General features: G+C 46.4%; 1 protein-coding gene across 1 annotated transcript in view; it reads right to left on the bottom strand.

Annotated features, from left to right (window-relative positions):
• myo6a (myosin VIa) overlaps nt 1-24,128 on the bottom strand; it is a 173,374-nt gene that overhangs the window by 21,027 nt on the left and 128,219 nt on the right. Inside the window, 11 exon segments of the mRNA XM_055639474.1 lie at nt 280-370; nt 1,155-1,284; nt 2,326-2,403; nt 2,664-2,794; nt 3,231-3,324; nt 5,097-5,135; nt 11,528-11,698; nt 12,678-12,773; nt 13,278-13,405; nt 14,723-14,795; nt 20,590-20,681. Of these exon segments, the coding sequence (XP_055495449.1) occupies nt 280-370; nt 1,155-1,284; nt 2,326-2,403; nt 2,664-2,794; nt 3,231-3,324; nt 5,097-5,135; nt 11,528-11,698; nt 12,678-12,773; nt 13,278-13,405; nt 14,723-14,795; nt 20,590-20,681 (1,123 nt within the window).

Below are 24,128 nucleotides of genomic sequence, written 5' to 3'. Positions count from 1 at the left end.
AGAAGCCAATTAACCGACAAACCTGCACGTCTTTGGAGTGTGGTAGAAAATCGGAGTACCAGGAGAAAAGCTACGCGGTCACAGGCAGAACGTACAAACTCCGTTCAGACAGCACCCGCGGCCAGGATTGAACCCGGGTCTCAGGCACTATAGGGTAGCAACTCTACCGCTGCGCCACTGTGCCACCCAAATATAGAAACAACTCCAGCCCCAGTGCACAAATATTTAGAGATGAAGAAATCTCACTATGTTAGGCGGTTTCTGAAGTGAATCACTCACCGAGGCTTATGCTTCCTCTTACATAACCACATGCGAACAGTCTTCTGCATCTTAATGCAAGCAAGGGCTCGGTAACTCATCTTGTTCTTTACTGTAGTAATAAATTGAGGAAGAATCTGTTCATAAATTATGCACAATTCCATGCTCACATTTGCTCTTTATATCAACATGAAATAACATTCGATTGAACCCGAGTATGAATTGAATTTAATCCAATTTTAATCAGTCTAAATAATGGATACACTAGAAATTGCCGATGCTGGTTTACAAAATAAAGTTACTCCATAGTGCTGGAGTAACTCAGTGGGTCAGGCAGCATCTCTGGTGAATACGGACAGGTGACATATCGGGTTGGGGCGCTTCTTCAGACTGGTTATGGGGAGCGGGGAGAGGGGCGTAAGCTAGAAGAGAGGAGGGGCAAGACAACACACGGCAGGTAATAGGTGAACACCAGCGATGCGGATTCGATGGTTGGACAATGGCCAGAGATGAATAGACAGATGGAGTGAGACAGGATTGAAAGCAGATACAATAACAACATTTAAAAGACACTTGGGCAGGCATGGATAGGAAAGGTTTAGTGGGATATGAGCCAAATGCTGCCAGGTGGGGCGAGCGTAGATGGGGCATCTTGGTGGGCATGGGCAAGTCGGGTCAAAGGGCATGTATCCATGCTGTATGATTGGGATTCTAAACAGTGGAAACATACACCAGAATGTAAATAGGGAATGTGCCTGATTCCCACTCATTCATGTAAATTCCCAGAATTATTTTGCACGACCACATTTAGAAACATATATACAACGTGTGGCAGTTGTGGTGTGCAGCCGTGTTAATGTAATGTGAGGACAGTCACAATGGGACGCTGCACCTACATTTGATGACGGACAGTGAACACCATTGAACCTTCTTCCAACGACTGCATATGAGCCAGTGATTCACCCGTTTCACCAGCACTGCCAGGTGCTCCGGGTCAGACTTCATGATCTGATCGAACTCTGCAAACTGAGCAAAGACAATTCAGTGAAGCCAGCCTCCAAGACAAAACATATAGAACAGGTCGAGACAACAAGCCTTGGCCTACGCGATCTCCTGGTTTCCAACCACTTTAACTCCCCTTCCCATTTCCATTCTGACCTTTCTGTCCTGGGCCTCCTCCACTGGCAGTTTACAACCCAGCGGTATGAATATTGATTTCTTCAATTTCAAGTAACCCTTGCATTCCCTCTCTCTCCGTCCCTTCCCCACCCTAGACGTGCTAGTTTCACTGTTGTCCTGCTTAGTTTCACTGTTTGTATCCACTCCTTTTCACCTTCTCCACGGCCAACAATGGACCATTGTGGGCTTCACCTTTCCTTGATCATCGTTGCTGGCTCTGGTTGGTCCTTTTGGATACCTCCCATTCATTTGTTTTTCATACCTTTTCTATTTTCCCTTTCCCCTGACTCTGTCTGAAGAAGGGTCTCGACCCGAAACGTCCCCTATTCTCTTTCTCCAGAGGTGCTGCTTGACCCGCTGAGTTACTCCAGCATATTGTGTCTAACCCCTCTCAATATCAGCAAGACAAAGGAGATAGTGATCGACTTCAGAAAGCAAAGCAGTGCACATAACCCTGTTTGCATTGATGGCGTCAAAGTAGCGATGGTTGAAAGCTTCACGTTCCTAGGAGTAAATATCACCAGCAACTTGTCCACCCATGTTGAAACAATGGCTAAGAAAGCACATCAACGCCTCTACTTCCTTAGAAGGCTTAGGAGGTTCGACATGTCCCCAACAACTCTCACCAACTTCTACAGATGCACCGTGGAAAGCATTTTATCGGGATGCATCGCATCTCCCTTCAGCTTTGCTGGTCATCCTCTGTGTAAAAGACTTGCTCCTCACACCTTCTTTAAACATTGCCCACCACTCTCTGTGTAAAAAATCTTACCCCCTGCACATCTCCCTTAAACTTTACCCCTCTCACCTTAAACCTGCCATTACATTAAAAAATAGACTATAAAAGCTGACAATTCAGAACAAATGTCAGGTAAAAGGTTGTATTACCTTGCCAGGGCGGAAGAAGACCTTGGTTAGACCAAACTTGTAATCATTTTCATTGAGACCCAAGGCTTTGAACAGTGCCTAAGAAAATGAATGCGAAACATAAGACGTCAAGCAATGTTTACATTGATTGGCTGCAATGGCTGCCAAAGTTTGGTACATCTGACCTGTTTGGAAAGCATGCAAAACAAAGCCTTTCACAGAACCTTGGTGCACGAGATAATAATAAACCAAACCCGCCATAGACACCAACAGCAAGGAACGATTTGTGTACCGAGGTCTCTGGAAAAACACTGGCTTACTCTTTCATGGAACTACCAAAGCTTCATTTTGATCAATACCTTGCAAAAGAGTCTGGGGTCCAGTCTCGTGAGCTTTGCAGGCATGTAATTCTTGTACATGTTGTAAAGTTCATGGAACGGAGCACGTGATGGGAATCCTCCTTGCATCAGGTCCAAAACGGACACCATACCTACGCGACAGAGAGAACAGTACAGATTTAGTTTAGTTTAAGATACAGCGTGGAAACAGGCCCTTTGGCCCACAGAGTCCCCACCAACCAGCGATCCCCTCGTAAACTAGCACGAACCTACACTCTAGGGACAATTTACAGTTTTACTGAAGCCAATCAACCTATAAACCTGCACAACCGGAGCACCCGGAGAAAATCAATGTGGTCACGGGGAGAATGTACAAACTCTGTACAGATAGCACCCGCAGTCAGGGTCACACCCGGTTATCTGGTGTTGTAAGGCAGCAACTCTACCGCTGTCCCACCGTGCTGCCCATAATTCACACCATCCTTTTTCTCCAGAGAGGCTGCCTTACCTGCTGCATTACTCCAGCACTTTGTGCCTATCTTTGGGGAAAAGAGCAATGGGTCGCTCCCGTCTGAAACTGTTCCTCACCTGAACACTGGAGCTGAGAGAGGATCTGTGCCCCTTCGAACTGATGGCTTGTCATTTTAAGGTTGGGCTTGACGCATCGAATGAAGCTGGAGCCCTGGTTGTAAAACACACGAGGTGAGTGGTGTACATCATTGCATGCTTCATTCTAGCAATATCTCCTCGGTATTGAGAACAAGCCCGAAGCATCATTCCCCCCACCAGTAACTATCTCCCCCCACAACACGATGGGCCATGGCTCTCTCCCACCCCCTGCTGTCCCTCTGCACCCCAACCAAGGGCTCTCTCCCACCCCCTGCTGTCCCTCTGCACCCCAACCAAGGGCTCTCTCCCACCCTACACAAGGAGAATAGACTGGGTGAAAGCACAGTCATAGAGTTTCACTGTGCATCTACCCAATCTATTCCTCTCATGATTTTGTACAGAGTCTTTTACCAAGAGTCATAGAGTGATACAGTGTGGAAACGATAGACAATAGACAATAGGTGCAGGAGTAGACCATTCGGCCCTTCGAGCCAGCACCGCCATTCAATGTGATCATGGCTGATCATCCACAATCAGTACCCCGTTCCAGCCTTCTCACCATCTATCTATATAATATTAAAACTCAGTGGCTGGCTGGCTGGCTGTGTGTGCTTCTGACTTGTGGCTGCCAGCCTTTGATTTGTTGCTACGCCAACGTCAGACCCAGAAACGCCGAGATTTTTTTCCATTTCGGTAGAGATTTCACTTTTCACTCCAAGTATCCACTCCTCATTAAATTTTGTCGTGTCTATGTACAAATTTTTAATAAAATCTTTCTCCTACCCCCTCCCCCCCACTCATTTTGTCGCCTCCTGCTGGCCAGTGACCATAACGGCTGTTGGCGTCCGCATCTTGCCTCAAAGACGCCATTTAATAACAGCCGCACTGCTGATTCCTGAGCCGCTTGAGTTGGAGGACCACGTCCCCCGTGGGGACTACGGGTAGGGAACGGCTGCGTTGAGGGAGCAGACCCAATGGGTCTGCACTTGGTCTAGTATCCCTTAACTCCGCTATCCCTAAGAGCTCTATCTAACTCTCTCTTGAAAGCATCCAGAGAACCAGCCTCCACCGCCCTCTGAGGCAGAGAATTCCACACACTCACAACTGTGTGAAAATGAAACAAGCCCTTTGGTCCAACTTGCCCACACCAGCCAACATGTCCCAGCTACACTAGTCCCACCTGCCTGCGCTTGGTCCATATCTCTCCAAACCTGTCATATCCATGTACTTGTCTGTTTCTTAAACGATGGGATGGTCCCAACCCCAACTACCTCCTCTGGCAGCTTGTTCCATGCACCTACCACCCTTTGTGTGAAAAAGTTACCCCTCGGATTCCTATGAAATCTTTTCCCCTTCACCTCGAACCTGTCCTCTGGTCCTCGATTCCCCTAGGGGAATCAAAAACCAGAGGATGCAAGTTTAAGGTAAGAGGGGAAAGATTTAACAGGAACCTAAGCAACAACTTTTTCACTCAGCGGGTGATGGGTGTATGGAACGGGCGACCTAATTTCACTCCTGTGACTAATGAACTCATGAACTTATAAACATGTGTTCACGTGTTCAGAAAATGAAATAATGTTTAACGTTTTAGAAGAAATGACTCGTATATTGGTGAAACAATGGGGTTGCCCGAAATAAATATTTGTACCAGCATGTACCGTCACAGTAAAAGCACTGTGATTGACAGCATGGCCTCGGTGGGCCGAAGGGCCTCTTTTTCATACTGCATCTTTCATTCAATCGATCACTGGTCGCCGACTAGGAAACAAATGCCCTGACCATAAATCACGACCCGTTATCCCCATTTTAAGCAACAGATTAATACATGCACAAATAAATACTCACTGTGCTGCGCAACTTTTCCAGCAACAGGTTCAACTGAGTCTGTGAAATAGCAAGGCAAAAGAAAAATTTAGCAATGCACATTTCTGTGGAAAATGGGGTCAACTGTGCTTCATAATGGGTGAAACTCCTGGTTCAAATAATCTTTGCATTTTATTCTTTAGCACCATGTTCAAATAGGTTTTATTTGAAGATGGTGTAAACTGGATTGGCAAAGCATTAAGTTTGCAGAGCTCAAAGCATTAAAATGGCCTTCCACGATTTACAATGTGCAGTGAAGCTCGGTGACAATAAACCTCTCCATAATCGTGACAGCACCAAAACAGAAGCATGTTATGATGGGACATGCAGCAAAATCGTGCGTAGAGGCGTTGGAAATGGAACAAGCGGCTGGACATTCTACGCACGGTTACACAGGGGCCGTGAATGATGTGACGACCAACAGAAGCCAAGCATGGCATGGCCAGACCTTAACCCTCTCCACACCAGCTTCACCAACCCGTCGGTTGGCCACAGCAATGGTCTGGGTGCGTTAGAAACCTTTCCCTTTCCCGCACCCCAACCCAAGAAAGGGCATCATAGAGTTACACAGCACGGAAATGGGCCCTTCTGCCCAACTTGCCTATGCCAACCAAGATGGCCCATCTACAACTTGCCCACGTTTGGCCCATATCCCTCTAAACCTTTCCTATCCATGTACCTGTCCACATGTCTTATAAATGCTATTATTGTACCTGTCTCAACTACCTTCTCTGGCAGCTCGTTCCATACACCCACCACCTTTTGTGTGAAAATATTGCCCCTCAGGTTCCTATTAAATCTTTCCCCTTTTACTTTGAAACCATGTTGTTTGGTTCTCGATTCCGCTACTCGGGTTAAAAGAGTACATTTACCCTGCACTCCTAAATCCCTCCGCGCTACAACACTTCCCAGAGCCCTACCATTCACTGTGTAGGTTCTGCCCATGTTAGACTTTACAAAATGCAAAACTTGACATTTCTCTGTTTTAAACTCCAACCATTCCTCAGCCCATTTGGCCAACCGATCAAGATCCTGCTGCAATCTTTCACAACCATCATCATCATCTGCAATACTGCCCACTTTTGTGTCATCTGCAAACTTGCTAATCTTGCCATGTATGTTCTCATCCAAATCATTGATATAGATGACAAACAGTAATGGGCCCAGAACAGAACCCTGAGGTACACCACTAGTCACAGACCTCCAGTCTAAGAAGCAACCTTCCACCATCATCCTCTGCTTCCTTCCATTGAAGCCAATTTTCTATCCATTCAGTTATCTCTCATTGGATCCCATGCGATCAAACCTTCTAGAGCAACCTACCATGTGGAACCTAGTTGAATGCTTTGCTGAAGTCCAAATACACATTCCCAGCTCTGCCCTCATCAACCTTTTTGGTCACATCTTCAAAAAACTCAATCAGATCATGGTTTTGCAACAAGCCATGCAGAGCAATGACTCCCAAACTCCATGCAGAGCAGAGGGACGGACACAGTTACCTATGATTCCCTGGACGTGGAGTGGGGTGGGATGGGGATGGGGACGCAGAACATCACCACGTTTTCCTGCCCAGCGACCCCAACTGGAAGAGCGAGCGAAGGAAGCATTGCCTTCAGATGTGATCATCCCGACACCTCACCCACTGTCAGCACCCAGGGCAAGGCAAGAGAAATGACCAATTAATTCAGATTTAGTTTAGTTTGGAGATACTGCATGGAAACTGACCCTTCAGCCCACCCGAGTCTACAACGACCAAGTGGGCTGAGTTCACACTAGTTCTATGTTATCCCACTTTCCCATCCACTCCCTACAATTAACCTGCATGTCTTTGGGTTGTGGGAGGAAACCAGAGCACCGAATGGAAACCCACGCGGTCACAGGGAGAATGTGTAAACTCCACACAGACCACAGCCGGGGTCAGGATTGAACCCGGGTCTCTGGCACTGTGAGGCAGCAACTCTATTGGCTGCATCAGTGTGATGGGATTGCTCAGAAAATTGGCAGAGACCTGAGGGCAAATGTTTCTTTTTTTTCCTTCTGTGTGTTGGCGTATGAGAAATAGGCCTATTACCAGTAATTAACAAGAGATTAGGAAGGGGGCAGAGACTGAAAATACTTTACAAACATGCAAAAGCCTTGAGCTTTCTGCAGCACAGTTCAATCTTATCAGTCAGTTGATTTCAACACATTTTTGCATTAGTGTTTCTGTCCCAAGCGAGAACATTTTACTGCAATCGTAAATAACACGGGTGAGGAAAATAAACACTCAGGTGGAATAACTGTTTGCAGCAAAATTAATAAATGTAATATCTTGCAAAAGAATATGATGCTAAGTTACACCTATCTCCTTGCCTGCAAATGATCCATATCCATTTGTTTATGTAAAAGCCCCTCTCGTAACTGGTAAACCTCCTCTGCACCCTCTTCAAAGCCTCCACATCCTTCCTGTAATGGGATGACCAGAACCACATACACAATGCTCCAAATGCGGCCAAACCTTAGCCCGATAAAGCTGCATCATGACTTCCTCACTCTTGTACTCAATGCCACGACCAGTGAAGGCAAGCATATCATATGCCTTCTTCACCGCTCCATCTACTTGTGTTGCCACTTTCAGGGAGCTATGGACAAGAACCCAAAGTACATCAATGCTTTTCAGGGTCTTGCCATTAATTGTATGCATTCCATTACATTTCACCTCTCAAATTTCAACATCTCGCACTTGCCCAGATTAATTAAGTCTGCCATTTCCCTGGCCATATCTATAACTAATCGATATTCTGCTGTATACTTTTGCAGCCTTATTCACCATCTGCAACTCCATCTATTTTTAATGGCATCTGCAAATTTACAATCCAACTCATCTACATTTTCATCCGTCCAACGACAGAGTTTCCACATGTCTAACAGCAGTCAAAGAGCTAGTGTTTCTTCTTGGATTTTACAAATTATAATTGCGAGCAACTTTGAGCCCCATATCAGAGGAGGGATGTGCTGGGGTTGGAGAGGACCCAGAGGAGGTTTACGAGAATGAACCCTGGAATGATTGGGTTAACGTACGTTGAGCGTTTGACAGCTCTGGGACTGTACTCGCTGGAGTTTAGAAGGATGAAGGGGCCCTCATTGAAACTTACCAAATACTGGAAGGCCTAGATAGAGTGGGTGTGGAGAGGACGTTTCCACTAATGGGAGAGTCTAGGAGCAGAGGGCATAGCCTCAGAATTCAGATTCAGATTCAGATTCAGATTCAATTTTAATTGTCATTGTCAGTGTACAGTACAGAGACAACAAAATGCATTTAGCATCTCCCTTGAAGAGCGACATAGCAAACGATTTGAATTAAAAAAAAAAAATAAGTGTCCGGGGGGGGGTGATTGGCAGTCACCGAGGTACGTTGTTTAGTAGAGTGACAGCCGCCGGAAAGAAGCTGTTCCTCGACCTGCTGGTTCGGCAACGGAGAGACCTGTAGCGCCTCCCGGATGGTAGGAGGGTAAACAGTCCATGGTTGGGGTGAGAGCAGTCCTTGGCGATGCTGAGCGCCCTCCGCAGACAGCGCTTGCTTTGGACAGACTCAATGGAGGGGAGCGTGGAACCGGTGATGCGTTGGGCAATTTTCACCACCCTCTGCAATGCCTTCCGGTCGGAGACAGAGCAGTTGCCATACCATACTGTGATGCAGTTGGTAAGGATGCTCTCGATGGTGCAGCGGTAGAAGTTCACCAGGATCTGAGGAGACAGATGGACCTTCTTCAGTCTCCTCAGGAAGAAGAGACGCTGATGAGCCTTCTTGATCAGAGTAGAGGTATTGTGGGTCCAAGAGAGGTCATCGGAGATGTTGACTCCCAGGAACCTGAAGCTAGAAACACGTTCCACCTCCGTCCCGTTAATGTGGATGGGGGTGTGCGTGCCGCCTCTGGACTTCCTGAAGTCTACAATGAGCTCCTTGGTCTTCTTGGAGTTAAGGGCCAGGTTGTTGTCAGCGCACCATGCTGCTAAGTGCTGGACCTCCTCCCTGTAGGCCAGCTCATCGTTGTTGCTGATGAGGCCAATCACCGTTGTATCATCTGCATACTTGATGATGGTGTTAGTACCATGTACAGGTGTGCAGTCATAGGTGAAGAGGGAGTAGAGGAGGGGGCTCAGCACACAGCCCTGAGGAACGCCGGTGTTCAGGGTGAGGGTTGAAGAGGTGTGCTTGTCTAACCTCACAGACTGGGGTCTGTTGGTTAGAAAGTCCAGTATCCAGTTGCAGAGGGAGGGGTCGATGCCCAGGTTACCGAGTTTGGTGATCAGTTTTGATGGAATAATGGTGTTGAATGCTGAGCTGTAATCGATGAACAGCATTCTTACATAAGTGTCTCTGTTGTCAAGGTGGGAGAGGGCGGAGTGAAGTGCCGTTGAGATGGCATCCTCCGTACTCCTGTTCTTGCGGTAGGCAAACTGATAGGGATCCAGTGTGGGGGGTAGGCAGCTTTTGAGGTGTGCCAGGACCAGCCTCTCGAAGCACTTGGTGATGATGGGGGTAAGTGCAACTGGGCGGAAGTCGTTGAGGCTTGCCGCAGTGGAGTGTTTTGGCACTGGCCCGATGGAGGTGGCTTTAAGGCAAGTGGGGACAACTGCTTGGGCAAGTGACAGGTTGAAGATGTCAGTCCAGACGTCTGTCAGCTGCGCAGCACAGGCACTGAGCACGCGCCCGGGGATGCCGTCAGGGCCAGCAGCCTTACGTGCATTAGTCCTACTCAGTGCCACGTACACGTCGTAGGGGGTGAGTGTGAGGGGTTGGTGATCGGCAGGTAGCACAGCCTTGATGGCTGTCTCTAGATTGTCCCTGTCGAAGCGGCCATAGAAGTGATTAAGCTCCTCAAGGAAGGAGGCGTCGCTGGATGTGGGGGTGATGTTGGAGGGTCTGTAGTCCGTGATGGCCTGGATGCCTTGCCACATGCGTCGGGGGTCGGAGTTGTTGTTGAAGTGCTCCTCAATCCTGAGCTTATGGCAGTGCTTGGCCTTCCTGATGCCCCTCTTCAGGTTAGCCCTGGATGAACTGTAGGCTCGAGCATCGCCTGACCTGAAAGCGGTGTCCCGTGCTTTCAGCAGTAGCCTGACCTCGCTGTTCATCCATGGCTTCTGATTCGGGTATATGGTCACCTGTTTGAGGGAGGTGACACTATTGATGGTGGAGTTTATAAAGTCCAGAACAGAGGATGTATAGGAATCAATGTCCGTGTGAGAGTCAAGGGTGGCCTGGGCTGCAAACGCCTTCCAGTCAGTGTTTCCAAAACACTGCTGAAGTGTGAAGTCCGCTTCCTCTGACCAGACTTTAACTGTCCTTACAGTTGGTTTAACCCGTCTGATGAGTGGGGAGTACTTAGGGAGCAGGAACAATGAGACGTGATCAGACTGACCAAGGTGGGGGAGGGGGATGGCTTTGTAAGCTTCAGCCATATTGGTGTAGACTTTGTCCAGTGTCTTGTCTACTCTAGTGGGGAAGGATACATGTTGGTGGAATTTGGGGAGTACAGTCTTCAGGTTGGAGTGATTGAAGTCACCCGCAACAATGAAGGCTGCCTCGGGGTTGTGCGTCTGTAGTTTGCTAATGGCAGTATGCAGCTCTTTCATTGCAAGCTTGGCATTAGCATCAGGAGGGATGTAGGCTGCAGTCACAACAGTGGAGGTGAACTCTCTGGGCAGATAGAACGGATAGAATAAAAGGGCATATCTTTAGAATGGAGATGAGGAGGAATTTATTTAGTCAGGGGCTGGTGAATCTATGGTGGCCAAGTTGTTGTGTATTTTTAAGGCGCTGATTGACAGATTCTTGATTAGTAAGGGTGTCAAAGGTTACGGGGAGAAGGCAGGAGAATGGGGTTGAGAGCACTTAGACACTCAGATAAGCATCTCAGATACAGTACGTGTATAGCGTATGTTCAGAAGTTATAGGAGCAGAATTAGGCCATTCGGCCCATCAAGTCTACTCCGCCATTCAATCATGGCTGATCTATCTTTCCCTCTCAACCCCATTTTCTTTCCTTCTCCCTATAACCCTTGACACTCGTACTAATGAGAATCAATCAATTTCCACCTTTAAAATAGCCACTGACGGCCTCCACAGCCTTGAATGAATTCCACAGATTCACCACCCTGACAGCTGAAATCCCTCCTCATCTCGATTCTACAGGTATGCCCTTTTATTCTGAGGCTATGGCCTCTGGTCCTAGATTCTCGCTCGAGTGGAAACATCCTCTCCATTTCCACTCTATCCAGGTCTTTCACTATTCGCTATAGCAGTAGTACACTGAGACAGTGTACAGTCGCCAGGTTATTGCGCCCTTTTCAAGTCCCAGTTTCTACTCGTATGACCTATGAACTTCACACTGTAGAATTTTACAAGGCATGAGTTTTCCAAACAATCTCACCTTGAACTTATTCCCAACGCTGATGAAGCTGAGTTTTCCGGCTTTCTGCTTGGTGTCCTTCATGTTGTTGGTTCCTTCGAAGAGCTTCCGCACAAAGGGGTCCTTCGATTCTGACACCAGCGACTCCAAGGACATGTGCAAGGCATCATTATTCTTCTCCACAAACTTTGACTGTCCGGAGAAGGGGGAAAACAATAAATCAAAATGAGAATTTCAAGTACTATTGCAATTTTTAAGCATTTAGACAGATACATGGAAAGTTCATTAGGAGCAGAATTAGGCCATTCAGCCCATCAAGTCTACTCTGCTATTCAATCATGGCTCCTGCCTTCGCCCCATACTCTTCTTGCCCAGAGTAGGTCCCAGATCCTCCCTCTAGTGGAAGCATTCTCTCTATCCAGGATTTCATTATCCGGTATGTTTCAATGAGGTGTACCCCTCATCCTTCTAACCCCAACGAGTACATGCCCAGAACCAGCAAAAGCTCATCATATGTTAACCCATTCATTCCTGGTATCCTCTCGTAAAGCTCCTCTGGACCCTCTCCACACCAGCACATCCCTTCTCAGAGATGGGGCCCAAACCAGCTCACAATATTCCAAATGCGGTCTGATCAGCTTCCAAAAGAGGTTTGCACTGACAAGAGATTACAATGTTGGGCTTGCATATTGACAGATTGGACAAATATTGACAAATATTCAGAGTGTGAAGAGGCCCGTATACACATATATTGAAAATGATCAGAAATAACTCAAATAACATCCTGCTTTTTCACGTCTAGGACATGAGAACAGAAATTGGATAGAATTTATGTTCTAGCTGGACAAATCACAGAGAGTCTACATTTGATTTGTGTGTAGAAACAAGGAATTGCAGATGCTGGTTTATAAAAAAAGACACAAGTTCTGGAGTAAGTCTAAGATAATGAATAACGGTACAAAGGTAAGGCCTTTGTTGAGGACTGACTGTTTTGTCTGAATAAGGGTCCCGACCTATAAGCCACCTATCCATGTTCTCCAGGGATGCTGTGTTTCTCCAGCACTTAGTGTCTTTTTTATTTTGCATCTTCAGTTTGGACAAGGCACACAGGACTTGCTTTCTGTGTGACAGCACTAAATGACTACAAAATGTATTTCATTTAAAAGCTTACAGTTTCATAGCAGACGGCGCCGGCAAAGTGCCTGATGATAAACCCCTCATCATCACGGATGTTCCTGTGAACCGTCAGTTTGGACTTCCTGGGGATCTGAGCGATGAAGAAACGTGCGTTACATATATTGCAACAGTGTTTAGAATTTAGTTTAGAGATGCAGTGCCCTTTGGCCCACAGAGTCCTTGCCAGCCAGCGATCACCCAGTACACCAGCACTATCCTACACGATAGGGACAACTTACAATTTTTACCAAAGCCAATTAACCGACTAACCTGAACACTTTTGGAGTGTGGGAGGCTACCAGGGCACCTGGAGAAAACCCACGTGGGCACAGGGAGATCGTACAAACTCCCTACAGACAGCGCCCGTAGTCAGGACTGAACCCTGTAAGGCAGCAACTCTACCACTGCACCACTAACTAACCCCCCCCCCCCCCCAAACTGGTGACCCCAAATACTCCCACGACCCTAACCCCCCACCCCTCCCCCCCAACCCCACACGAGGGAAGTAACAGCACACTGGCTGGCTCTGGCGTGGGGGGGGGTTTCTAGCCCCGGTGCAAGAGAGGGGCAGCGACCCTCCTGCTGAGTAACTCACGGTCAGTCGGAAGTGATCCTTGTGCTTCTGGTGAACTGCCGACGTGAAATGCTGGTCGCTGGTCTGAGGGAGGCGGTTTTCTTCATCCAGGATATCCAGAATCCCCACTAATTTAGCTTCAATCAAATCTGTTTATTGGCAGAATTTTACAAAATCTGTAAATGGAGTAGTTAAGTCCCCGGCATCACACGCTTTGAGATTTTTGAAATCAAGTACAGAGCTAAAGTGAGGGCCAATACACTAAAGGGCACAAAAGTGCTGGAGTGACTCAGTGGGTCAGGCAGCATCTCTGGAGAACATGGGTAGGTGACATTTCAGGTGGAGACCCTTCTTCAGATCCAAAAGGTAATCTATCCATGTTCTTCAGAGATGCTGCCTGACCCGTTCAGTCACTCCAGTGCTTTGTGTCTTTTTATATCGCAACCAGCGTTTGCAAATCCTTGATTCTTCAAGGGAAACACTGGTGCTCACCATCCTGTATCTTGGCCAATACTCGTGGAGCCTTCTGACTTTCCCTCTGCCCTGGACCTCCCCAAATCTCAAACCCATCATTCTGAGTATACAACTACTTAGTTTAGTTTAAGTTAGTGTCACATGTACCGAGGTACAGTGCAAAGCTAATCTGGTGCGTTCTTCAGAAACGCGTCATCTCTTCCTGAATGTAAATTGGACTCGAGTTTTATCGGATCTCACTTTATTTGCAAAAATGTCACAATTTGGGATAGAGCCTTTGGAGAAGGTCCAAAGGAGGTTTATCCCAAGGATGATTGGTTAACATATGATGGCATTTGATGGCTCTGGGCAAGTACTCGCTGGTTGAGTTGCATTGTTTAAGTTTAGTTTATTGTCACGTGTACCGACATACAGTGAAAGGCTTTTTTTGCGTGCTAACCAGTTAAATATCAAGATAATACATGATTACAATCAAGCAATCCCATTTAGAAGGATAAGGCGTGACCTCATTGATACTTAACGAATAGTGAAAGGCCCGGATCGAGTGGATGTGGAGAGGATGTTTCCAGTAGTGGGAGAGTCTAGGACCAGAGGGTACAGCATCAGAATAAAAGGACATACCTTTAGAATGGAGATAATGGAATTTCTTTAGCCAGAGGGTAGTGAATCTGTGGAATTCATTGCCCCAGATGGCTGTGGAGGCCAAGACATTGGGTATTTTGAAAGCAGAGATTGATAGGTTCTCTGATAGTAGTTACGGGGCAAAGGCAGGAGAATGGGGTTGGGAGGGAAAAATAGATCAAACATGATCGAATTGCAGATTAGATTTGATAGGACGAATGGCCTAGATCTGCTCCGATGACATGATAATTACACCCAAAGCTTCATTGGAAACAGACATGGGCAGAATGAATTTCGCTACCCACATCAACTCAGTACATACCAATGCAATCTTGGTACATACCAGGTTGATTTGACGTACCAATACTTACCAATACAGTCTTGATTGTCAACATAGTGCACCTCATTCACACCAAGCCCTTCCTTCTGATACAGCTCTTGTTCCTGAAAGTGGAGAGTTCAGATCAGTGTTGCCTTATTAACCTCAGGATCTCCAGCATAAAGTACAAAAGATTGAAAGCATGCATTATTAGACTTAGGAACATTGTCTTGCCCTCCTTATATCAGGCTTGTGGACAGTCCTTGCATAAGCTAGTGTACTGTCAGATTCACCTCTACCCCATTGACGACATTGGACATTGTCTCTGTGACTGGTGTGCTACAACGTTGCGGCACAGTGGCTCAGCAGTAGAGTTGCTGCATTACAGCGCCAGAGACATGGTTTCGATCCTGACTACTGGTCCCGGCTGTACTGAGTTTGCAAGTTCTCCCTATGACCACGCGGGTTTTCTTCGGATGTTCTCCAGTTTCCTTCCGCATTCAAAAGACATGTGTTTGTAGGTTAATTGGCCTCTGTAAATTGTCCCTAGTGTGTAGGATAGGACGAGTGTACGAGTAATGGTGGATCGGCGCGGACTCGGTGGGCCGAAGGGCCTTGTTCCATGCTGTATCTTTAAACTATATTCTGCACTCTGCATCTTCCCCTTTGATCTAACTCTTGTACTCAAGTTGGTCTTGATGGTGTCTACATATGGTATATCTAATCTGTTTGGATAGCATGCAAAACAATGCCTTTCACACGTGACTTATAACCTAAACCTAATCGGGGCCCCTATTTAAAACAATACTCAGCAGCTGTTGACCTAGTTATTCAATATACAAATAATTACTTTTACTGTTAAGTTGTCTAATAGAGCAAATCTAATTGCACATGTTGCCTATCTGTCTACTGCAACCATCTGTCCCAAATTAAAAGTGCGTTAACTTCTCATTGAATCGCACGGCACGTTGGTGAGGCCACATTCAGAGTATTGGGTTCAGTTTTGGACACCCGGCTGTGGAAAAGATGTCATTAAACTGGAGAAAGTGCAGAGAAGATTTCCTATGATGGTGCCAGGACTTGAGGGCCTGAGCTAATGGGAGAGATAGGACTTTATTCCTTGCAGGAGGATGGGTGATAATATAGAGGTGTATATGATCATAAGAGGAATAGATAGGGTAAATTTACACAGCGTAGGGGAATCGAGAACCAGAGGACATAGGTTTAAGGTGAGAGGGGAAAGATTTAATAGGAACCTGAGGGACAAAATTCTCACACAGAGGGTGCTGGTAACATGTAACGAGCTGCCCAAAGAAGTGGTTCAGGCAGGTACAATAATAACGTTTCAAAGATGTTTGTACAGGTTCATGGAGATGAAATGTCTGTTAAAGATGAAGCAGAGTCTGGCCTAGTTCCCAGCAGTGAGGCCCGACACTTTTAGTCAATATATTTTGCACGTCTCCAAAACAGTCTTTAGGACCACAAGCCAACCACTTATTGGCCTGTCTGGAATCATCGAACACAACGAACGCCACCAATAAAATAAATGTTTAGTGCTCGTAACCAGAAACATTCCAGATATCTACTGCCCTCAGGAGCCTTGACAAATAACATCAGCACACAATAATCAATACATTCCCTCAACCAGCTTCTGTTGATAGTCATCCCTTGAGTGCACGCCTGAAATATAAATTGTTATTTTTTATTTTTAGGGATGGCAGGGTGGCACAGCAATAGTGTTGATGCCTTACAGCACCAAAGACCCGGGTGCTGACTGTGCGGAGTATGCACGTTCTCCCAGTGACCTCATGGGTTTCCTCCGGGTGCTCTAGTTTCCTCCCACATTCCAAAGACATGTGGGGTTTGTAGGTTGACACAAAATGCTGGAGTAACTCAGCGGGACAGACAACATCTCTGGAAAGAAGGAATGGGTGGCGTTTCGGGTCGAGACCCTTCTTCAGATTCATGTCTGAGTCTGAAGAAGGGTCTCGACCCGAAACAAATGTTACCCATTCCTTCTCTACAGAGATGCTGCCAGTCCCACTTTTTTCCCAGCATTTTGTGCCTATTTTTTAGTTTAAACCAACATCTGTAGTTCCTTCATATACATTGGGTTTGTAGGTTAATTGGCTTCTGTAAACTGTCCCTAGACTGAGAGGGGGCGCTGTCCTGTACGGCTGGGAGTCCTGCAGCTGTCAGTTTTTTTTCACTTCTTTTTTTATTATTTTTAGTACGTTAAAGTGTGTAGTTGGGGGTCTAATCTTTTTATGTGTGGGGCGGCGGGGGGGGGCGGGGGGAAGCTATCGCAAAGCTTTTTCAAGTCTCTACCGGTCGGAGAGGCCGCCTTCCTCCGAGCAGCCCTTTGACCCATTCTCGCGGACCAGCAAGGCCTGTGGGTCTGTGGAGCGGCCAGCCGCGGGCAGCAGCGTTGAACTTTACATCGGGAGCATGGGATCTCGCGCCGAGATGACCGGTGGTGGAGCTCCGTCTCTCAAACGCACGTTGGCTTCGGAAACCGTGGTCTCCAGTAAGGAGGCGGCTGTTCCAGGCATCCCAAGCGCTGAGAGGGTTCTCCGTAGCGGCGACTGTGGAGGCCTCAATAGGCCCAACTATGAGTGGACAAGAGGATGGGGACTGGACTTTGTGCCTTCCCTCACAGTGGGAACCATTGTGGGGGGATGTTTTTATGTTTTAATGTTAAACTTCTACTTTAATGCTATGTTGCACTTTTATTAGTGTGGTGCAAGGACATCTGAATTTCCCTTGAAAAGGGGATTAATAAAGTATTTATTATTATTATTATTATTATTAGTGTGTAGCATAGAACTAATGTATGGGTGATCGTTGGTTGGCACGGACACGGTGGGCTGAAGGGCCTGTTTCCACGCTGTTGCAACTAAACAATTCAACAGGTCTCAATGTGCTGCCATTATAAACTGCAGTAACCACATTGCAATGGAATTTGTCAATGGGAAACCACACTACAACTGTATAATCTGATTGCCAAATGCACATTTTAAAAGCAAAACAGAAAGTGCTGGATTTGATGTATATTATTGGTACACTAATAAGCTGTGTTTTGCATGCTATCCAAACATCAGATATACCATACATAGATACAATCAGTTCAAACTCAAGTACAATGGACTGGCAGCATCTCTGGAGAGAAGGAATGGGTGACGTTTCAGGTAGAGACCCTTCTTCAGACTGGTTAGGGATAAGGGAAACAAGAGATATAGACGGTGGTGTGGAGAGATAAATAACAATGAATGAAAAATATGCAAAAAAGTAACGATGATAAAGGAAACAGGCCATTGTTTGTCGGGTGAAAATGAGGCTGGTGCGACTTGGGTGGGGGAGGGATAGAGAGAGAGGGAATGCCAGGGCTACCTGAAGTGAGAGAAATCAATATTCATACCACTGGGGGGCAGCAGCCCAAGCAAAATATGAGGTGCTGTTCCTCCAATTTGCGTTTAGCCTCACTCTGACAATGGAGGAGACCGAGGACAGAAAGGTCTGTGTAGGAATGGGAAGGGGAATTAAAGTGTCCAGCAACCAGGAGATCGGGTAGGTTCAGGCGGGCTGAGCGAAGGTGTTCTGCGAAACGATCGCCCAGTCTGCGTTTGGTCTCGCTGATGTACAATAGTCCAGAGAGCATGTAACAAGTAGAATGGATAAGGGAGAGCCAGTGGATGTGGTGTATCTGGACTTTCAAAAAGGCTTTGACAAGTTCCCACACAAGAGATTAGTGTGCAAATTGAGAGCACATAGTATTGGGGGTAGGGTATTGACATGGATAGAAAACTGGTTGGCAGACAGGAAGCAAAGAATAGGAATTAATGGGTCCTTTTCAGGATGGCAGGCAGTGACGTGGAGTGCCGCAAGGCTCAGCTCTGTTTACAATCATATACATTAAAACTCTGATCTCGTACGTGTATATATGTCTATGTGTGTGTACACAAAAATGCTGGAGAAACTCAGTGGGTGCAGCAGCATCTATGGAGCGAAGGAAATAGGCAACGTTTCGGGCCGAAACCTTTCTTCAGACTGATGTAGGGTGGGGAGAAGAAAGGAAAAAGGAAGAGGAGGAGCCCGGGGGCTGAGGGAGAGCTGAGAAGGGGAGGAGACAGCAAGGGCTACCGGAAATTGGAGAATTCAATGTTTATGCCTCTAGGGTTCAGACTGCCCAAGCGGAATATGAGGTGCTGCTCCTCCAATTTCCGGTGGTGCTCACTCTGGCCATGGAGGAGGCCCAGGACAGAGAGGTCGGATTTGGAATGGGAGGGGGAGTTGAAGTGCTGAGCCACCGGGAGATCAGGTTGGTTAATGCGGACCGAGCGGAGGTGTTCGGCTAAACGATCGCCAAGCCTATGCTTGGTCTCACCGATGTAGATCAGCTGACATCTAGAGCAGCGGATGCAATAGATGAGGTTGGATATGCAGGTGAACCTCTATCGCACCTGGAACGACTGCTTGGGTCCTTGAATGGAGTCGAGGGGGGAGGTAAAATAACAAGTGCAGCATCTCTTGCGGTTGCAAGGGAAAGTGCCCAGTGCAGGAGGGAAGGGAAGAATTGACCAGGGAGTTACGGAGGGAGCGGTCTTTGCGGAAAGCAGACAGGAGGGGAGATGGGAAGATGTGGCGAGTGGTGGGGTCACATTGGAGGTGGCAGAAATGACGGAGGATTATCTGTTGTACGTGACGGCTGGTGGGATGGGGAGAGGGAGCAGTGTTACGGGGTATGGTGCCAGCCTCATCTATAGTAGGGGAGGGGAACCCCCATTCCCTGAAGAATTAGGACATTTCCAATGCCTTGGTGTGAAATACCTCATCCTGGGAGCAGATGCGGCGTAGACGGAGGAATTGGGAGTAGGGGATGGAGTCCTTACAGGAAGCAGGGTGGGAAGAAGAGTAGTCAAGATAGCCATGGGAGTCAGTGGGTTTATAGTGGATGTCGGTCAGAAGTCTATCACCTGCGATGGAGATAGTGAGGTCAAGAAATGGTAGGGAAGTGTCGGAAATGGTCCAGGTGTATTTGAGTGCCGGATGGAAGTTAGTGGTAAAGCGGATGAAGTCAGTCAGTTGTGTGTGGGTGCAGGAGGTAGCACCAAAGCAATTGTCGATGTAGCGGAGGTAGAGGTCGGGGATGGGGCCCTGGTATGCCTCGAACAAGGATTGTGTGTGTATATGTGGTTGTCTATATCTTCGCAAAAACACTACGTGGTAATGATTACATTTTTACATATTCTGATTTACATTTTTCCCCTCTAGGCAGAGATCACCTTCACTGAATATTTTATGCTTTATTTCTCGACATTACTGATTAAAGTTTAAAAAAATCAAAATACTTTGAATTTAGAATGACCAGCTTCAATTGATTACGTCATAATAGTTCGGCTAGCAGTGACGACACAGGAACACTCTGAACTTTTCATCTCAGAGGAGGGGGAGGGCGAATTGCTATTTCAACACGCTGGGGAAATTGTAATTTTTTTTAAAAGTCTACTGCTCAGGAAGGCAGAGGAATGCTGGAATCTTATGTTCGGGAATGGCTTGAGTTGGAGGACCACACCTCACGTAGGGGCTACGGGTAGGGAACGGGTGCGTTGGGGAGCTGCATTTGGTTTAGTACTGATCTTGTACGTGTGGGGGCCGGGGAATGGACAGAGGCCGAGGCAAGGTTTGGTGGTGGAGTGATGGTGAGTATAGTTGCATATCGTTAAAAGTTGCATTTATACAGATTTAAAGGAGGCAATTTTTTTTCCCGTAAACTCCATTAACAGCAACCTGAAGGAGAGCTCTGCAACAGCTCAATCAGAGATCAATGTAATACTGGTTTCCATGGTAACATATGAACCACATCTTCCCTTGCATCAATTTTAGTCTAGGTTAAGCACAAATGTAATAAAGGTGTCTTACCTCTTTGAGGATTCTCTCATTGAAAAACTGTTGCAGCTTCTCATTGCAATAGTTAATGCAGAACTGCTCAAAGCTATTGTGTTCAAAGTATTCTGTGGAGCACAAAACAGAGGAAACACTGAACTGCCGGTAAACAACAACTCTTTCTACAGTCGGACGAGACTGGAGTCCGTCTTGCAATAACTGATGGAAGTGGAAGATGGTTCGAGTGGAAGCTCCTGGGAGTATCTAAGGTACAGGCAGGTCCTCTGCCCCATTAAATTACAAGCAAGTGTCACAGATTCACGGCGTCATATAGCGTGGAAACAGGCCCTTCAGCCCAACTTGCCGACACCGAACAACTTCCCCACGTACACCAGCCATACCTGCCCGCGTTTGGCCCATATCCCTCTAAACCTATCCTATCCATGTACCTGTACAAAGTCTCTTAAAGTACATGGTAGTACTTCCCTCCACTGCCTCCTCCGGCAGCTTGTTCCACACACCCACCACCCTTTGTGTAAAAATGTAATCCCTCAGGTTCCTATTAAATCTTCCTACCTCCCTCCCACCACCTTAAAATGCGTGTGAATTCTGGAGTAACAACACCTCATATTCCTCTTGGGTACATACAACCCAATGGTACAAACATTGAATTCTGCCATTTTCGGTAAGTACACAACCCTCCCCTTCTCCCTTCCATATACACCCCCTACCTGGGCACTCAGCAATTTCTCCCCTCCCCTCCCACCTACATTTCTTCCTCCAGCTTCACCACACACAACTCTTAAATCTTTTTATCTCACACCATCTGTCTTTTCATCTCTGTCCTTTGTCCAACCATCTGCCTGTCAAAATGTCTGAAGAATGTCCCTCTCTCTCCAGTTCTGGTTAATTCAAATGATGTTAGTGCATGTCTCCAAAGCAGAATTCTGACATGACGAATTCCTAGCACGCGTTTAGTTTTATCGCTATCATTGGGCTGTAATAGCTATAATTAATAAAACCACAAAATGCAAAGGATCATTACAAGTAAATGTAGACAAAAAAAAGCTGGAGAAACTCAGCGGGTGAGGCAGCATCTATGGAGCGAAGGAATAAGTGGCGTTTCGGGTCGAGACGCTTCTTCAGACTGATGTGGGGGCAGGGGCAGGAAGAGGAAAGGAAGAGGCGGAGACAGTAGGCTGTGAGAGAGCTGGGAAGGGGAGAGGAAGGAGGGAGAAAGCAAGGACTACCTGAAATTGGAGGTCAATGTTCATACCGCTGGGGTGGAAACTACCCAAGCGAAATATGAGCGAAATCCCTCCTTCCCCTCCCCTTCCCAGCTTTCCCACACCCTACTATCTCCGCCTCATCTTTCCTCTTCCCCCCCCCCCCCCCCCCAACCCATCAGTCTGAAGAAGGGTCTAAACCCGAAACGTCACCTATTCCTTCGCTCCATAGATGCTGTATCACCCGCTGAGTTTCTCCAGCATTTTTCTATCTTCGATTTTTCCAGCATCTGCAGTTCTTTCTTAAACATTAGTAGCTCATTGTTAGCTTCAGTTACAAACTCTGTTGCAAATAACTCTAGAATTTCTGCCCCAAACAGGGAGAGAACCGAGAGAGTGGAGAGGGGGGGGGGGGGCAGCGAGGTAAGCAAGCGAGGTAAGCAGAGAGGGATGGGAGAGAGGGAGATTGTGAAGGGGAGAGGAGATTGAGAGGTAGGACAGAAAGTGAGATGTTATCTCTGAACTGACACAATTCACTGCAGCTAAACCCTATAATATGTAACTATAATATCTCATTTTTATTAACCACAGATATGATTACCTAAACCACCTGCTGTTTCCTTGTGTGTTTTGAACCCTGCACTCTGTGACACTTATTATTATATTTGCAATAATTGATGATTCTGAATAATTTATAAGGATAATAATTTATAAACAGATTTACAACTAATCCCTGCTCAGGAATCTCACCATTATTCCAGAAAGTCGCTAATCTTTAATTTAAAAATTATAGCCTCTGATGACAGGAAACCGATTTTGCAGACATTTTAATGACAGGTAATCTGATGTGTGCTGGCCAGGAGCCTTAATTCAGTAAAAGTTGATTCATTTATTCGATAATTCAAGGTTATGTTAAATGTTGAATTCCCTTTTCACATGGCCTCGAACAAATTGTAGGATAATTTAAAATTAATTGTATTAAAAATATCATAGGCAGATTGCACCATGGTCAAATAAGCCACGTTTCAGTAAGGCCCTGGAGCGAAGATGATTGTAAAAGTGGCGAACACTGCCCAGTCCATTACAGGTTTGGACCTCCCCGCGATCGAAGAGGCACCTCAAAACAGGAGCCAGCAGCATCAGAGACCCACACAATCCTGGCCACACTATCATTTCATTCCTGCCATAGGGAAGAAGGTACAAGAGCCTGAAAATTGTAACATTCAGAAATAGCTTCTTCCCTGCAACCACCAAGATATGTCCTCTAGTACATTTGGGAGATTGTTTGTGTCTTCCTTAGTGAAGACAGAACCAAAGTACCTGTTTAACCCTTCTGTCATTTGTTCCCCATAATGATTTCACCTGTTTCTGTCTTCAAGAGACCAACGTTTGTTATTACTAATCTTTTTCTCTTAACATACCTGACAAATCTTTTACTATCCTTCTTTATATTCTTGGCCAGCTTACCCTCGTACTTCATCTTTTTACCCCGTATTGCCCTTTGTAACCATTTGTTGTCCTTTGAAAGCTTACCAATCCTCTGGTCCCTCTACACTTTGCTAAGTTATACACCTTTTTTTTAACATTTTATTCCATCCTGAACTTCCCTTGTCAGCCACAGTTGCCTCTTACTCCCCTTAGAATCTTTCTTCCTCTTTGGAATTAAATGATCCTGCATCTTCTGAAATTCCTGCCATAGCTGTTCCACTGTCATTCCTGCTAGGATCCTTTTCCAGTCGATCTTGGCCAGCTCCTCTCTCATGCCTTCATAGTCCCATTTGTTCAACTGCAACACTGACACTTCTAATTTAACCTTCCCCCTCTCAAATTGTAGATTAAAACATATCATATTATGGTCACAACCTCCTAGCGGTTCCTTTACCTTGAGCTCCCTTATTAACTCTGGTTCATTAGACAACACTAAATCCAGAATTGCCTTCTCTCTGGTAGGCTCCAGTACAAGCTGCTCTAAGAATCCATCTCGAAGGCACTCTACAAACTCCCTTTCTTGGGGTCCTGAACCAACGTGATTTCCCCAGTTTACCTGCATATTGAAATCTCCCATAATCACAGTGGCATTACCTTTGTTACATGCCAATTTTAACTCCTGCTACAACTTGCACCCTATATCCAGGCTACTGTTTGGGGGCCTGTAGATAATTCCCATTAGTGTCTTCTTACCGTTATAATTCCTCAATTATATCCACTGCGACTCTACCTCGTCAGTCCCTATGTCACCCCTTGCAAGGGACTGAATTTCATCCCTCACCAACAGAGCTACCCCACCTCCTCTGCCCATGTCTCTGTAATCCCCACAGTGTCATATCTACCAATCTCCAAGCCTCAAGC

This window comes from Leucoraja erinacea, chromosome 8 (genome assembly GCF_028641065.1).
Source record: "Leucoraja erinacea ecotype New England chromosome 8, Leri_hhj_1, whole genome shotgun sequence".
Classification (NCBI taxonomy): Eukaryota; Metazoa; Chordata; class Chondrichthyes; order Rajiformes; family Rajidae; genus Leucoraja; species Leucoraja erinaceus.
The sequence above is the reverse complement of the archived record's forward strand: the minus strand, read 5'-3'. Positions and strand labels throughout refer to the sequence as shown.